At 35.8% G+C, this 15,801-nt stretch overlaps 1 protein-coding gene across 9 annotated transcripts in view; it reads left to right on the top strand.

The window, feature by feature from the left end:
- Positions 1–15,801, top strand: part of ADGRB1 (adhesion G protein-coupled receptor B1) — a 4,264,735-nt gene that overhangs the window by 2,397,853 nt on the left and 1,851,081 nt on the right. For all 9 annotated transcript variants that reach the window (XM_044067288.1, XM_044067286.1, XM_044067290.1 and 6 more), the window contains 2 exons: positions 4,640–4,834; positions 7,492–7,560. In XM_044067288.1, coding sequence (XP_043923223.1) covers positions 4,640–4,834; positions 7,492–7,560 — 264 coding nt within the window. The remainder of the gene's footprint in view (positions 1–4,639; positions 4,835–7,491; positions 7,561–15,801) is intronic.

The following is a 15,801-nucleotide window of genomic DNA, read 5'->3' as shown; positions in this document are numbered from 1 at the left end:
GAATAGTACTTTTCTAGTATGTTAAATATCTTCAGGAAACATCCAGGGGACTGAATGAGAAGAATATGGAACTGCAAAGACAGCCCTGGTACAGTCTCTAAACAGAGGAACTCATTAGTAATATTTGAACATATGATTTTTAGAAGTGCAAATAAAATAACAGAAACTGCATTGGTCAAAAAGTAGCTTTCAAAATAAGACAGGTAAAGAAATTGCTGATTTTTCCTAAAGACTTTTTGAATTTTTGAAACAAGCTGAAATAAAGAAACAGGACAATAAAGACTGTAACTAAACATCTGAAGCAGACAGAAACATCTTTTGAAGAGAACATCAAATATATTTGTGACCTGAATGTCATAAAGCCAGATAAACAGAATTGTGCTACAATTCAGACTAGTAAGCTTGAAACTGCAGAAATGGGTTTAAGTAAACCTTACAGTTCAGAGTTGTAATGGTATTGACTCTCAACTAAATGACACATTGCCTGTGTCTAAGTTCTTTTCAGAAAGACATGCCGATTTCAAAAATGCTAACATAATGTTAAAAAGAACAAGAACTCAAAAAACTGTTGTTACTTTACTCAGTTGCAAGAGGAGGGAAATATTTCTGCAGATGCAAACTCATGTATAGCCTGATGCTGCAGAAACAATGCTTCTCTGTAAGGAATTAGAAAATATAGTAGAGTGCAGTAAATGTAGACACCTTATGTTGCAGTGAAGACAATACCATACTAGAGTCTGACCTGGAGAGTGAAAACGCAAAGCTTAGTTTTAAGCAGGAAAAGAGAAAACATGATCCTGAGTTAATTCAAGCACAGTCACAAATAACTTCTGTTATCCAGAGAGATAGAGATAGAGAGAGAGAGAGAGAGAGAGAGAGAGAGAGAGATTGATCAGGCAATGGCAACTAATGGTAAACTTCCTGAATGGAATGAGAAAGTGTCAGAGCAAACAGATCAGCCAATTAAACTGAAATCTGGATGCGTAACCTTGAAATCAAGCTGCACAAAGAAATATTTAGATAATGTTCAGAGAAACTGTAATTTAGGTCAGTCTAAAAACAACTGCACATCAAATTTATTGAAGGCAGAGAAAGGTCCAGTCAATGAATGTGTTACCCAGACAGTATCCCTGCACGACTTTTCCAAAATTCAGAGTAGAAATTTGCTGTTGCTCAGTCTACTGGAAGAAATTCAAATTAAATCAATTAACAAGGTGAATGTCAATGTCCTGAGTCTACTACAAGAACAGTTAACTGGCTTAAAGGTATCAATATATTAAATTTCACAAGAGGTCATCAGGATGAATCGCAGGTACCAAAGAAGTAATTGAGAGAAATACGGTGCTAGTTAAATAAATGTATTTACAAATGAAAGAAGAGCATCTGCTGATGAAATGACAGTGTGCAGCAAAAGAGTTGTAAACCAAACTGTGAACGCAAGTTGGTATACTATCCAGAAAAAAAGTTAATACCATACAGACGGAGAAAGAAGAACTGACCCAATCAGTGATTTAGAAAGAATTTGTAAAAAAAGATGAAGGGAAGCAGATCTCTTATCCATAAATGGACTGTGGAAAAAACACAAAAGGGAAAGTACTATGAAGACTTGTGGGCCCCAAACGAGGGTGCAAATGAAAGAAAGAAATCTAGTTGCAAGCATTTAGCAGACAAATCAACAACAAGAAAAAAAAATTCAGTGTCAAATAAGAGGTCCAAGATGTCATTCCTGCTCTCAGTTAGGTCATTTTGATAAAAACTTTCACAGATGGAGTTGTTTTGCACAAAGAAAGGTTCTGAGAGAGAATACCCCACTGCTTCTGGGATCTTGGACTAGTTGTGGTGGGATTCAGCAGGACAGTCTTGCACATATGCCCAGATAAGAGCTGGTGGAGGGTGGGGTCAGGAGGCTATATAACATTATGACTACTAAGCCTTGAAAATATTCTGCTGCTTAAACATAAGCTTAGGTGGCTTATAGAAGGTGAGTAGTTGATAGGAAATAAAGGGCTTTACTTAGGCAAGCAGGAAAACTGTGGTAATCAATATTGTGCAACAATTCTTGTTGTTTAAAAGGGGCACGGAGAATGAGCAAGAATGATTTTTAGTCACATGATTCTGCAGTGTAAGCATGAACAGCATATTTTACTTAGACAAAAATTCAAGTACAATGTTCAAAAATGGCATTCAGAGGATACATTTTGCTGGAGGGCTGTGTTTCTTATTTACATTGTCAAATTGTACAACTTCAAAGTAAAGGATAAAGCCCCAAAAAGCTGTATATGAATATTTATTTTTTGGTGTGGGGATTTGTCCAGGCAAGAGACCTTATTACAACAACATGCAGTGTAGCCAAAGTACATATATATTAGACTTTAAATCTTATGAAGCAGGTGAATATGTTTCTTCAGTCTAGATGTGGCATTTGGCTGCTGGTTGAGATTTAGCAAAACCAATTTTTTCAAGATATTAGGATAATTTAAATGCATTCCCTTCTGATTTTCTGAAATGGAATGATTCCAATCCATTTCACTTTGCATTCTGCAGATTACCTAGCCCCTTATTCTTTCATGTATAATCTTGTATAAACATTTTATATATCACAAGAATGTTGTTTATTTCAATTATTTATTATTATTATGATTATTATTATTAAGTTACAGTTATTTCACTATTTCAGATTTGTACGTCTTCACTTTGTAATGCAAGGAAATAATGAAATATTAACAAATCTTGCCAGTTGAAGGAATTATTGAAAATAACCGATGTCAGCAGCCATCTACACTTTCTGTATCTTATGATTTAAAATAGTATTATAGGCACAGATATGGCAAAGACTTCAGTTACAAATGATACTGAGGAAAAAAATAGGTCTGATATGGGTAAAGATGGTGACCAGTATTCAATTAGTTTGCAAAGTGCAAAGGGCAAGCACAAGCTGTTTGGCAGACTTTTGAAGACCGTTCTGATTCATAGACAGTCCCCAGTGTCTGGAGCCACACAGCAATATTTGAATTACCACATTCTAATGTATTAGTTCTTGGAAGGAAATATAAGTACACAGCTATCACTGTTCATTGCCTACAAAGAGAACTTTAATATTACAGGATTCTTAGATCCCTGGGCTGCACAAGTACTGGGCAGGGCAGGGCTCCATAGCTGTATACCTGAGCCTTTCAGTGGTGAGATTCTGTGTAGGGCATACTTCTCAATTGTACATCATTAAATATTCTGTTCTCCACACTGTTCTCTACTGAGATGCTTCAACACATACATACATTGTAAAAAAAAAAAAAAAACACACACATCCAAGGCAAATAATACTAATATTATATTATATTATATTATTCCACCAGAAGAAATATTTTTAATTATAAAACTACATAACAGTCATGCTGTGAGCTTCCTTGTTGACGTAATTGGTAAGTGTTCCACATTTTACTCATTTGTTACACATTGTGAGAGGTAGTATTTTACATCTGTGGAGATGGAAGGTTAAAACCTACAGTGCAGGTTTAAGTGGAGCCACTTTGGCCTTCTCATTCAGCTGATGTAGGTATGCCATATTATGTGTGAATGGGTGTGCATGACTGTATGCATGTGCATGCTTGTATGTCACTGTGTATGTGTGTGTGTGTGTGTGTGTGTGTGTGTGTGTGTGTGTGTGTGTGTGTGTGTGTGTGTGTGTGTGTGTGTGTGTGTGTGTGTGTGTGTGCATGTCTGGCTGTAAGAAAGGAGTGGGAGTGGGGCAGTGTGAGATTTAGTTCATGAGTGTGTGTGAATGGCTTTTATGTATGTGTGTGTGTGTGTGTGTGTGTGTGTGTGTGTGTGTGTGTGTGTGTGTGTGTGTGTGTGTGTGTGTGTGTGTGTGGTCCTTGGACTGGGAGCAATGCTTGCATAAGGTCCTCTTAGTACAGGTGATTAGTCTTCCTGTATGTAGTTGTTCCACATGCACAAAATAACAAAGCATAGCCATGCAGATTCCCATCTCATTACTTGGGAATCTGTATAGCCATGCAGATTCCTAGGTAGTGAGATGTTATTGCCCTCTGTGAAATCTGGCTGACTACAAATCAGTAAATGGCACTGCAGCTCAACTCAGTTTATTTTTGCATGATAAGTGTACTGCACTGCTATCTACTATCAGTACTGGTCTTTTGTATTTTCTTGGGAAAAGGAATGGGAAAATAAAAATTATTCTGTGTTGCTACATTTCTTGTAGAATTGTTCTAAGTAATGAATTTATCTTTTTAAACTGTAATTGATACTGAACTGTTTTGTCTGTAGTGTATGCCATGGGAAATGTCAACAGGAGTAGATAGAAATAAAAAAAGGTAGGAAGGTCTTGACTGGACATTGATTTTTTTTCATTAGTGGTTAAAAAAAGAATATGAAAGAGAACATAAGAATATTAGTTGTGAAAGAAAAATTTGACCCACTAAGATAAATAAATAAAGGTAGGTAAAATTAAATGGTCAGAGCTGTGCTGTTTTCAAGGTTTTTTACTAAAATTATGTTCTTCTGGCCCATTTTTATATATGTTATACATATATACTATAGAAAAACTAAACTGTAAAGCATCTAATATTACCTGTGTATCAGTTATTTGAAGAACATTAAAACAGCTGGATCTGTATTTTAGACCAGAGAACACCTTTCCAAAGCACAGCGAGGAATGGTTGGGGATGGTGTTGCAGATGTGATCAAAAATCTTCAGGAGATCTCAGAAGATGGTACAAGCTACAGTGGGGATGTTCTATCAACTCTGGATGTTTTGCGGAATTTGACAGATATATTTCGCAGGGACTACTACAGCCCAGCTTCTGGAGATGTGCAGGTTAGTATCACATAGTAATTTATGCCATGTTTACATGTGCCATGCCGTATTATGCTAAGCAAGTTGTTGTTGTTTGTCTTTTGGATTTTTCCCGGTAAGGGGTCGCCACAGCGGAACTCCGGTCCGCTAATGATTGGCAGTAGATTTTTACGAAACGCCGAGGTGCCAGCTTGACGCCCAACCTTCAACAAAGGCAGGCCCATTTACTCACGCATGTCTTTCGAACGCTAGCCAACCGCGGAGAGGACATGCAGAATAAGCAACACAATACATGTTATGTGACTATGACACCATTTAAATGGTAATGAAACAGAAATACTAAATTCAGAATTATAGTACAGTAGCCAGGTGATGTTTGTTGTCAGCTATATATTTTGATCATGCCCCCTTTGATTATGTTCCATTTGTTTTATTAAATTACTTGTGAATCATAGGTAAACTTCAATGAGAAGAATATTCTGATAAACTTGAATGCAATCTATATCTTTGTATTTTTTATACCTTTGTATTTGTTTAATTCTATGATATTTGGTATAAATATAGTAATATAAGCATATTCTCAACAATAAAATCCATTGCATATTCATGAAGACCTTGTGGGAACATGGGTGAAATTCTTGGCTAGGCTTATAAGGGCCTCTTGGCCAATAGCCTAGTATTGTCCTACGAACAAATGAACATATGAACCTATGAATCCAATCTAGTTACACAAATCATGTGTTATTCGGATTTTTTGTATGTGTTTGTGCCTCTCTCATACTGACTTGGAGATTGTATTAAAGGGGACTGAAACTGCGGCATTTGCATGAACATATGAGTCATTTGAATAATTACATGTACAGGGGAGCATTTAGTCATGCCACATCAATAGCATCATTGAGATTTCAGTTTTTTAACCTGTTGTAGATGGAAAGAAATATTGGAAAGCAGAGCAAATGGCAAAATATCCTACAGAGTTAAATATATTACAGGGAACACTGTGCATACCACACGTCATGTAAACTTACTTGTGCAATGTTTACCTTTATTATGTAGTACTTTCTTATATATATATATATATATATATATATATATATATATATATATATATATATATATATATATATATATATATATATATATATATATATATATATATATATATATTTAGAAACCCGTTTCTACACATTACTGTTTTAACTACTGTTTCATTGAGCTGTTTCATTGATTGGTATTCTTTACAGTCATATTTATTTTTAGATATTGAAAAAATATTAGAAATTATTTCAGACTGCTCCTGTTGATACAGTTCCTCTAAACTCTGAGACGCTTTACAGTGAAAGCACATTCTTGAATTCTGTAATGTTTAATGTTCAGTTTATTTGCAGAGAATTGGCTTGGAGACATTTCTGGGTCATGCAGAAAAGTAAACATTCCTATACTCTTTAAATTGTAGGTACACCCTTATCAAATTTCCACACATTCTAACAGAAAGTAGCTGTCTAGAAGTATTGATAGCTGTCTTTCTGCTTCTTGCATCAATACTATTAGCAGTGTCATTGACCTGTCACTCATGACACTTACTGAGCAAACTTTTTAAGACATTCAGTAGTGATAAATCATTATTTCTAGAAAAAAAAAGGTATTTGGCAGTGTTCCATAATGGATGTATGTATTCACAGTTTTATTGTAACCCTCCCTGATCTTTAATTTAGAATAATCAGCATATATTTTAAGTTTAGGCAATGTCTCATTATTCTGATCTGTAAATAGTTAAATTATTATCACTTTGGTTCTGAATTAACATGCTATCTTTAGATCAGACTTTGAAATAACTAAATATTTTGAAAAATACCTTGTTCATCGTTTAATCATTTTATTCATGAAATATTCATTGTTTTACTGAAAACTGTACCTTTGCTACTGTACAGAATTGTAAGAAAGAATGCATCAAGAAACAAACATTTTTTTTACCTCATTACATCATGTGATAATGCTGTTTGTTTTAAAGCACACTTTTGTATTTCCTAGCAACTCTGACAGTGTTTATAGAATATACATAGGATTCAGAGCTAATGGACTACTTTACTGTATAAACACATGGTAGTGGTTTCCATTTTTGGACATACATTCTTTATTTTTTTAATAGTCTTGCACCAAAATTCCACAGCTCAGTGTTGTACACAGATATTCCCATGGTGTGAAGAGTTGTATATGCAGTAAGTGAAAAGATTTGGAACTTAGGGCCTAGTGAGTCTGACTGATTGCATTGCTTGTCTTGTTTCCTTCAAAATATTTTATATGATGTGGTAAACTGTATATATTACTGATAGAGGGTTTATATATACTCCAGGTTATGGAACTGGTTACATTTTCTGCTACAGAAGTGTTTCAGACAGATATATGGACATAGCATATTAGACACGTATATTAAAAGAGAAAATAAAGAATGGTTCTATGCATCTATACAATTAAGGAATTCTGACTTTTGAAACTGTCAGATTAAGACTTGCACACCATTTTTTGATGTGAATGCGTGGTAATATAAATGTATATCTATAGGTGGCAGCATTTTGCTTAAACTGAGATATCCAATAATGCTTACATTTTACTACAGATAGATTGTTAGGAAACTTTCTCACATATTTATAATATGTTTATTTCTTGGTTTTCTTCAGAATTTTGTTCAGATCATAAGCAACTTGCTGTCAGAAGAAAACAGAGATAAATGGGAAGAAGCACAAATTGTAAGTAGTCTGAAACATTGGCCTTGTGCTTAATCTCACACAATCAGCTGGACTAATATTGAAGTTATGTTCTAGCGAAACAGAAAATGACTTTTTGCATGTAAATTTTGTGCTGATTTGCTAAATGAGTGTTGTTTAATTAATGTTTCTATAAAGACAGGTTTACAGTTTTATGGTGTGAAGTGGTTTTATATGTGTCTTTTTCTGAGCTTTCGTTTCCTTTAGCCTGCTATAAGGAATTACATTTATTTATTTATTTATTGACCGGGAAAGTTCACTGGGCTTGAGACCTATTTTCAGTGCAGGCCCGGGGAGAAAAGCCCCAAGTTACATGAAAATCATTACATGAATTTGTAAGGAAACAAAATTATAATTGTAAAGCAAGTGAAATAATACAGAAAACTATCTAAACAGCAAATATGTTATAAAAAGACACAATGCAGTAGCAATGGAGCATTAGCATGTAGAAAATCATACAGTTAGAAATATTTAACAATACAGCTCAATTTTTTTTGGTGGGGAGTAGGAAAAGGGAAAGATAGAATTAGCGAGTTAAACTTAAAGGTAAGGCAGATATAGCTAGAATCTAATAGCTAGGTAGTGGAAATAAGTAGATTATAGGTGGCATATATTTAATGGTAGTATTAAAAGTAAAAAGTGACAGAAGAGAAAATGTGTTAAGATGGTTGTATTGATGTGTGGACTATGATACTAAAGATTAGGGATAACTCGTATGGTGTAACAGCATAACATATACATAAGTAGATTTGCTACGTTTTGCTAGATTAAGGAGACTGCGGATATGTGTTGCATGTGCAGCTGGGGTTATCCGTGAGATGTTGTTTTAGTTTTCTTTTAAAGGAGATTATGTGAGGGTGTTCCACAGCTTAGTTATAGAATGGGAATAGAGGCAGTTACTTGCTCTTTTACTAGGTTTTGATACTTTAAGTAGTTGTTTGTTATTAGAGCATAGATTTTTGGATGGGACATAAAGTTCAATGAAATTTTTCAGGGAAGGTCAACACTCGGGTTTATAAATGCGTTTATGGGCAAAGGTAAGTTGCGTGTAATGTAGGTAATGTCCAAGTTCTAGCCAGTTTAGTTCTTTAATGGCCTGGCAATGGTGGGTGCGATTTGGTTGGGCTGATGCGAATTTTGCAATCTTATAATAACAGGACTGTAGTTAGTATTGCAAAGAGTTGTAGAGATTGGTGAAGATGGGAGACCCATATAGTAAGGTTGGAAGGAGACAACGTTTTGAAAGTTTTATTCGGATGGATTTGTCTAAGTATTGTTTGTTTTGGTAAAGTTTGCCTAATTTGAAGTGAGTCTTTTTTATTGCATTACAAATATGCAAGTCTAAGCTAGGTTTGCTGTCAATAGTAATTCCTAGAAATGTGGCCTGATTTACTAACTCTGCTGGGGTTTTGTTTATGGAGAATATAGTAAAGTCTGTGGGAACATGTTTAGATGCAAAGATGAGTAATTTTGATTTATTAGGGTTAACAGCTGTGATTGGTTTAGCCAGACTTCTGTGGATGTAAAGGCCTTTTATGTTAACTTTTGGAGGTCAGAGAAGTTATTGGAAGTACAGATTATGGTTGAATCGTCTACATATTGTATGATAGTACAGTCAGTGGGAACTTTACTTAGGTCATTTATAAAAATGTTGAATAGTAGGGGTCCCAAGACTGACCCCTGGGGCACTCCTATGTTATTTGGTAGAAAGCTAGGAGAGGTTATTCAGCCATTTTTACGGATTGCTGTCGGTTTTCCAAGTAACTAGTGAACCAGGTTAGGGTGGCATCAGAGTATCCTAGTGATTGCAGTTGCTGGATAAGTTTGATGTGGGAGACTGTGTCGAATGGTTTTGAGAGATCAAATAACAGGACTGATAATAAGTAGGTTACTATCTAGGGCGTTATAGATGTAATTTGTGAAGGAGACCAGGGCAGTAATAGTGCTGTGGGATGGTCAAAAACTATGTTGTGAAGGGGATAGTTGGTTGTTGCTGGTTAGATATTCAACCAGTTGTTTGTGGATGCATTTTTCCATTATTTTAGATAGCGAGGGCAGTTTGGAAATGGGTCTAAAATTAGATAGGTCACGAGGGTTTCCACCTTTATGAAGTGGGATGATTACTGATTTTTTCCAGAGCTGGGGACTTTGTATTCTGCAAATGATCAGTTTTTAAGGATAATGTGATAAGCATTCACATGGGGTTTGAAGATAATATACCTGAAGGATAGAGAGCATGACTTGTTTATTTATTTTACTGAGATTATTTCACTGCAGTCCTAACTTAGATGCTTATATTTCCTTAACAACAGAAGGCTGTTATACATATGTAATACAAAATAGTATATGGATTGATGATATACTATACATACCCCAGACATTAAATAATATTATAGTTATCATAACAATATTAACACCCCATTATATTCTGTATGCATTTTTGTAAATAATTCATGAATCTTTTGAAAAGTGCACCTCTGATGCTTTGAGAGAAAGGAGGGGGATTATAGTCAACATATAATTACATTCATTACAGTGACAGACTTATTTTTCTTCAAAAATTCATGATAATTCATGTACTCTTTTACTGTGTCCGCTTTCTAAATCAGTGGTGTTAACACTTAAAAAGTGTCCCTGATTTGGATACTTTCCCTTGAAAATGTTTTAGCTTTGTCCATGATTCTGGTGATGAGAGGGTTGAGAGTTATGCCTTGATGATGAAATAGAAGGTGAAGAAGACTAAGAAAATTAATCAACCATGGCAATATTTACCTTTGACCATGCTTCTGGTGCTGAGAGGTTGAGAATTATGCCTGTGGTGATGAAATAAGAGTAAAAGAAGGCAGGAAAATCAATACAGTATTCAGCCACCTTAAAGTAAGCAAGTCAACAGTATAAGCATTAAGTGTCAAGTTGTTACTACAAATATTCAATTGCTGTCCATCTCAAGTAAATTCACTTCTGACAGCTTATACAAGGAAAGAATCAGTACAAAATGCAAACAGCAACATACAGATGACACCACTTTTTTTTAAATAAGAGTATAGCACTGTTTAAGCAAGATGTTTTAGGCTTTTGGGTGCATCATTTAAACAGAGGTGTCTCACCATATAAATGAATTTACATTAATTTACTGAGTGCAAAAAGCAATGAAATCATTCAATCATTATGTGGTTTGTGATGTATCTAGCTAAACAGCATATGGAGAGTTTTTAGTGGCTATTTAGAAGGTATAACATCAGATTTGCAGAAAATCTTCATTGTTCAGGTTTTATTTTTCTGTCTTATATATTTTAGTGATAGCTTGGGCAGATTTCATCTAGTAGTGTTAGTACTTTTTGCCTATTCCTCCTAGCTGCTGTCACATTACCATTTTGGCTGTGATATTTTGCAATTCTTCTTCTGTGTTTCTATTCACTTCTTGGGTGCAAATTGTCTTGATTTGTTCAGTTTGTTGGTTATTCATTTTTCAGTTGATTTATTCAAAATCAAAAGGGATGACATTTGTGGTTTCAAAAAAAGTTTGGAAATTTAGACATAAAATTCTTCCTCAGGACACTCATGCTATCTGTTTGGGGTTGAAACAGATTTCATCTGTGATATTTGTGAAATGTGTGGCTCCAGGACACTCCAGGAAAGGAAAAAAAATGATAGTAAAAGGCTCATTGCCTTCTGATTTAATGGCAAGTACTAACAGTAAAAAAAGTGGACAATGTTGATGCTCTTAGTGTTAGAAAAACATTCTCTGCTGCCTGCAAAGACTCCAGGGTGGATATTTATCCTTACGCTGCTGTACACAATCCCATTGCATCTTCATTCAACATGTCTAGTGGTGCTGCTCAATTGTCTTAGCTAAACATAGTGATAATTAAGAATTAGCCATTTCAAAGAGAGTGAATAGCTTCCATTCTGAATAGAAACTCTACCATTATTTAAAATCTGTATCTTATTCACCAGTATCCATGCATTCATTGTTGTTGAGCCACAATCCCTTGTGCATGTTTTTTTTTTTTGGGGGGGGCAAGTTAATGGGGGCATAGCTGAAGGTACAAACATAGTTAAGCTACCTTTTTCCAGGAGAAAGTCCCCCATCTTATGTTGATCATTCTCTGTCCCCATTTTAGCAGTTGTTGTATGGCAGGCAATGCATGTGCCATCAATATTGACATCAGCAGAGAGTCTAATCTTACCTTTGTTAACAAAGCCCTTAGAAACCAGACATTTTCTTGTGAGTCAGCACAGGCTTTGGAATCGATGCTCTCTGGGCTCCTGTTGGTATTACCCAACTCTGTATTTAATTTTCTTTAAAGCTCTGTATTCAAGTTTTGGATACCAAAGTTGCCTTTGGCTCAAGTTTCAGCACCAAGACTTGGTTTTTTTGAGTCAGTGCTGACCTTTTCATTGCTGGGACTATCTCAACCTTAGGCTTACTCAGTGCCAGTTTCCTTGGTATCAGTAACTGTGAGTTCAGTAATATTACAGTGGCAACCCTCTGAACTAACAGATACCCATTTGAAGTCAACATAGACATTTGCTTCACCTGTTTACATCCCTTTCATTGTGCTCCCTTTGCTTTATTACCCTTATCCCAGTGGGCGACAAGTCAGAAATCTACTGCAGAGACAGAATGGAGGTATCTGATTTATCTTTCTTGTATTTGGCAAGGCTTCCCAAAATGTCCACTGAAAGAGGATATATAAAGTAAAGCACCTATACTTCCATGTGGAGTCCTCAGCCCTGGACATCAATTTAGAGGGGGAACTTCTCCAGTATTCTTTCCTGATGATCTCAGACTTTGTGAAATTTTGGAGTTAATGAGGAAGAAAAGGTCATCATCCACTGACCTGGTCTCCCCTGAAAAGCCGACACTGTAGAAGGCTTTCTACACTGCCTTGTCTACCTCTTGGGTGGCTCCCAATGCCAAATGTATACTGGCATTATTCAAACATAGGATTTGGCAAGAACTAGATGGATTAATACCTGTGCCTTAGAGACCAAACAAGATCCTCTAGCCTGCTAAGAACTGAATGTTGGAGTGAGGTTCCCATTGTTGACTTAACTCTTGAGACTGCTACCCTAAAGAAAAAGCCATCAAAAGAGAGCCCTTGGATCTACCTCTCAAGTTAAGACCATAAAATCAGTGACCTTTTCCACTAAAACTGGTGGCACTTCCCCTGTAAATACTTGTACTTGTAGGGACTTCTCAAAAACAAAACTTCTTCAGTTACTTATTGACCTAAATAAAGTATTCTGTAATCCTCCTCTGATGGATCCTATTGCTAAAGGTGATGCCAATGCACCTGACTCCTTCCTCCTCTTATCCTCACCAAATATAATGTAAAATTTAAAAATAATGCCCTATCATGGAATATTAGTATAAATAAATTATATATTGAGAAATTACTTAATGCTTACAAGAAGTCTCATTGTACTTTTCTTAAGCGTACACTTTTGCAAACTAGAAAAGAGCTTAAGAGAACTATTGGGCAGATCAAAGCTGAATATGAAGTTAAAGTAGGCATTAAAACAAAAAAAAAAAAAAAAAAAAACAACTACACATCTTTCTTTAAATATGTTAGGAAGTTAAGAACTAACATCCAACAATGCTCAGAGCTATTTCTCAATAATACTGCCCGTTCTAAGTCTAAATCAGTAGCTAATAGTATCTTAACTGACAAATTTAGGACAGATTTTACTACACCCACAGTTATAGCTAGTCCACAGATTCCACTGCCCCAGCCACCCCCCTTGTTTACTATGGAACAAGTCCCCACAGCCCTTTAAGAAAATTAAATCACCTCATGTGTGAGCCCAGATAACATACCTGGTTACCTGATTATCAGTACTAAGTCTAGTCTATCCAAATTTCCTACTTAACTTCTTTAATCTAAACCTGTCTACTGAAAAGAGTCCTGTAACCTGGAAAACAGCCTTTGAAATAGCATTATACAAGGGTAGCCCTGTCATATACTTTGGTAACTACAGACCCATTAGTCTTACTTTCATCACCTGTGGAACACATTACTTAAGATCTCATTACTCTAGACACTAAACATTTCCTAACCCTGGACTATCATCAGTTTGGCTTTGTCAAAGGAAAGTCCCTCTTTAACCTCAATAAATTATTTGAAAAAAAATTGCCAAATCAGTGGATAGTAGTTGTACAGTATATACAGCATATCTGGGCCTAGGCAAGCCTTTGACAGTATGCCTCAAGTAGGCATTATTAGAAGACTTGTAAATTTGAATATAAATCTTTTTGTTGTGCAGTGGATAGCTTACTGGTTGGCTAACAGAACTTATGTGGTGTGTCACAGGAGACATTTCTGAAAGCAAAGAAAAAGGTGTCAGTGATGTTCTACAGGACTCAGTATTGGACATGGGCTTATATGGCACCTTTAGACCAACAGCCCTGGCTAATGATTATCTAACTTTACAGATGACCATAAACTGGTGAAGTTATTTTACCTTCCACTGACTCAGAAATGCTCCAACGCAGGCTACACTGTGTTAGCAACTGGTACAAGAATAATGATTTCAAATTAAATATGAACAAACCTAGCAGAGTTAATTTTGGTAGACAAAATATTTTTCCATTTTAAATTAAATCTGGACAAATGTAGTGTAGTTAATTTTGGTGGACCAAACCTTTTCTCATACTATCTATGCTCTCTGCTCAGGAACCGAATCTTCCAGCCACATAAAACAAAGTTCATCTCTGTTCATATTCAAGTACAACTTGGACCTGTGGATGGGAAACAGAATATTTACCCCAGGACTGACCCCTGTGCTACTAATGGACAGAGACAGCTCCTAAATGCTTTATCATATGCATGGGTCCCCTCCGATTATTCATGGTATGATCCAAGTTATTATCAGTAGTGATCATGTATAATTATTGACCATGGAATGGGTAAGGCCAGTCTCTAACCAAATGGGATACATTAATTCAAGCATAAAAAGGGACATTTTCTAGGCTTAACGTGGTCTACATGGGCAGCTAGCCTAGTGCTTGCCTATGAACTTATTTAGGTGACACATCCCCTCCAGTCAGACAGTGTTGAAAGGGGATGTAGGCACCTTTGTTGATAATTACTTATCATTTCATAATCTCATCTCCACAATAATTCAGAAAGCCTTTTATCTGATTCAACTAATTTTCAAAGATATCTCCTCACGAGCCAGATAAGTCTTAATTCTCTTTTACTTCTAACTCATCACACTATTATTGATTCTAATGCAACTTTGGCATGTATTTGTCTGAACATATCACTGAAAGTGAGAGGCCAAAGAGATTTCTTTATTAAAAGTTAATAAAAAGGATTATTAGCCTCAAAAATCTTACTTATCAGGATAGTCTGAAAGCCCTGTCTCTGTGCTCACTTCCTTAGAGAGTTCTCTGTGGGGATCTGCGTCTAGCCTTTTAAGCCATGAAAGAGCCATTCCATTTTGGTCTCCTGTTCCTCAAATGCCCATTTAAAGGAACTAACCCTTCATCATCAGATAACCATACTGGCATGATGGATTCATATCCCTATGTATCCCCCAACTCTGAAACTCGCTTCCACTACATATCAGGAAGAGCAGTACCCATGCCACCTTCAAGTTAAAGCTAGATAATTGGATGTGTAGCCTCAAATTTTCTGGCAGCCTATTTTATTACCCTCTTTGAAACTGGAGAGAACTTTTTAATATGGGATATTATACAATGGTGTGCAGACTGATTGCCTAGTACTTACTTATGAACCTGTAGGTTATCTCAAATGACAGGCATATGTTCATGGGTCTAGGACTGTTCACTGAAAGCACATTTCACTGAAACACATTTGATTGTGCACAATTCATTGAAAGCTCAATTCACTGAAAACACAATTCACTGAAAGTTATATATGGCCTTTTTCCCACTGTTGTGTGACCCTGGAGTTAGTATATATAGTAAGGTGGGTGTGGCCCCCACTTATTTTAAATATTTTGAACTATATACATGGATACTTGCAATTCCAATAAATTATTCTTTTCTTAACTTAATATATACCCAAAATATGTTGGGGGCTATGCCCCATACACCCTCCCTTACTATATATACTAACTCCAGGGTCGCACAACAGTGGGGAAAAGGTCATATATAACTTTCAGTGAAATGTGTTTCAGTGAATTGAGCTTTCACTGATTTGTGCACACTCATTTGACTTTCAGTGAAATGTGCTTCCAGTGAATAGTCCT

The sequence above is a fragment of the Protopterus annectens genome, chromosome 3.part1, assembly GCF_019279795.1.
Source record: "Protopterus annectens isolate FY-2018-M chromosome 3.part1, PAN1.0, whole genome shotgun sequence".
NCBI classification, from domain to species: domain Eukaryota; kingdom Metazoa; phylum Chordata; order Ceratodontiformes; family Protopteridae; genus Protopterus; species Protopterus annectens.
The sequence above is the reverse complement of the archived record's forward strand: the minus strand, read 5'-3'. Positions and strand labels throughout refer to the sequence as shown.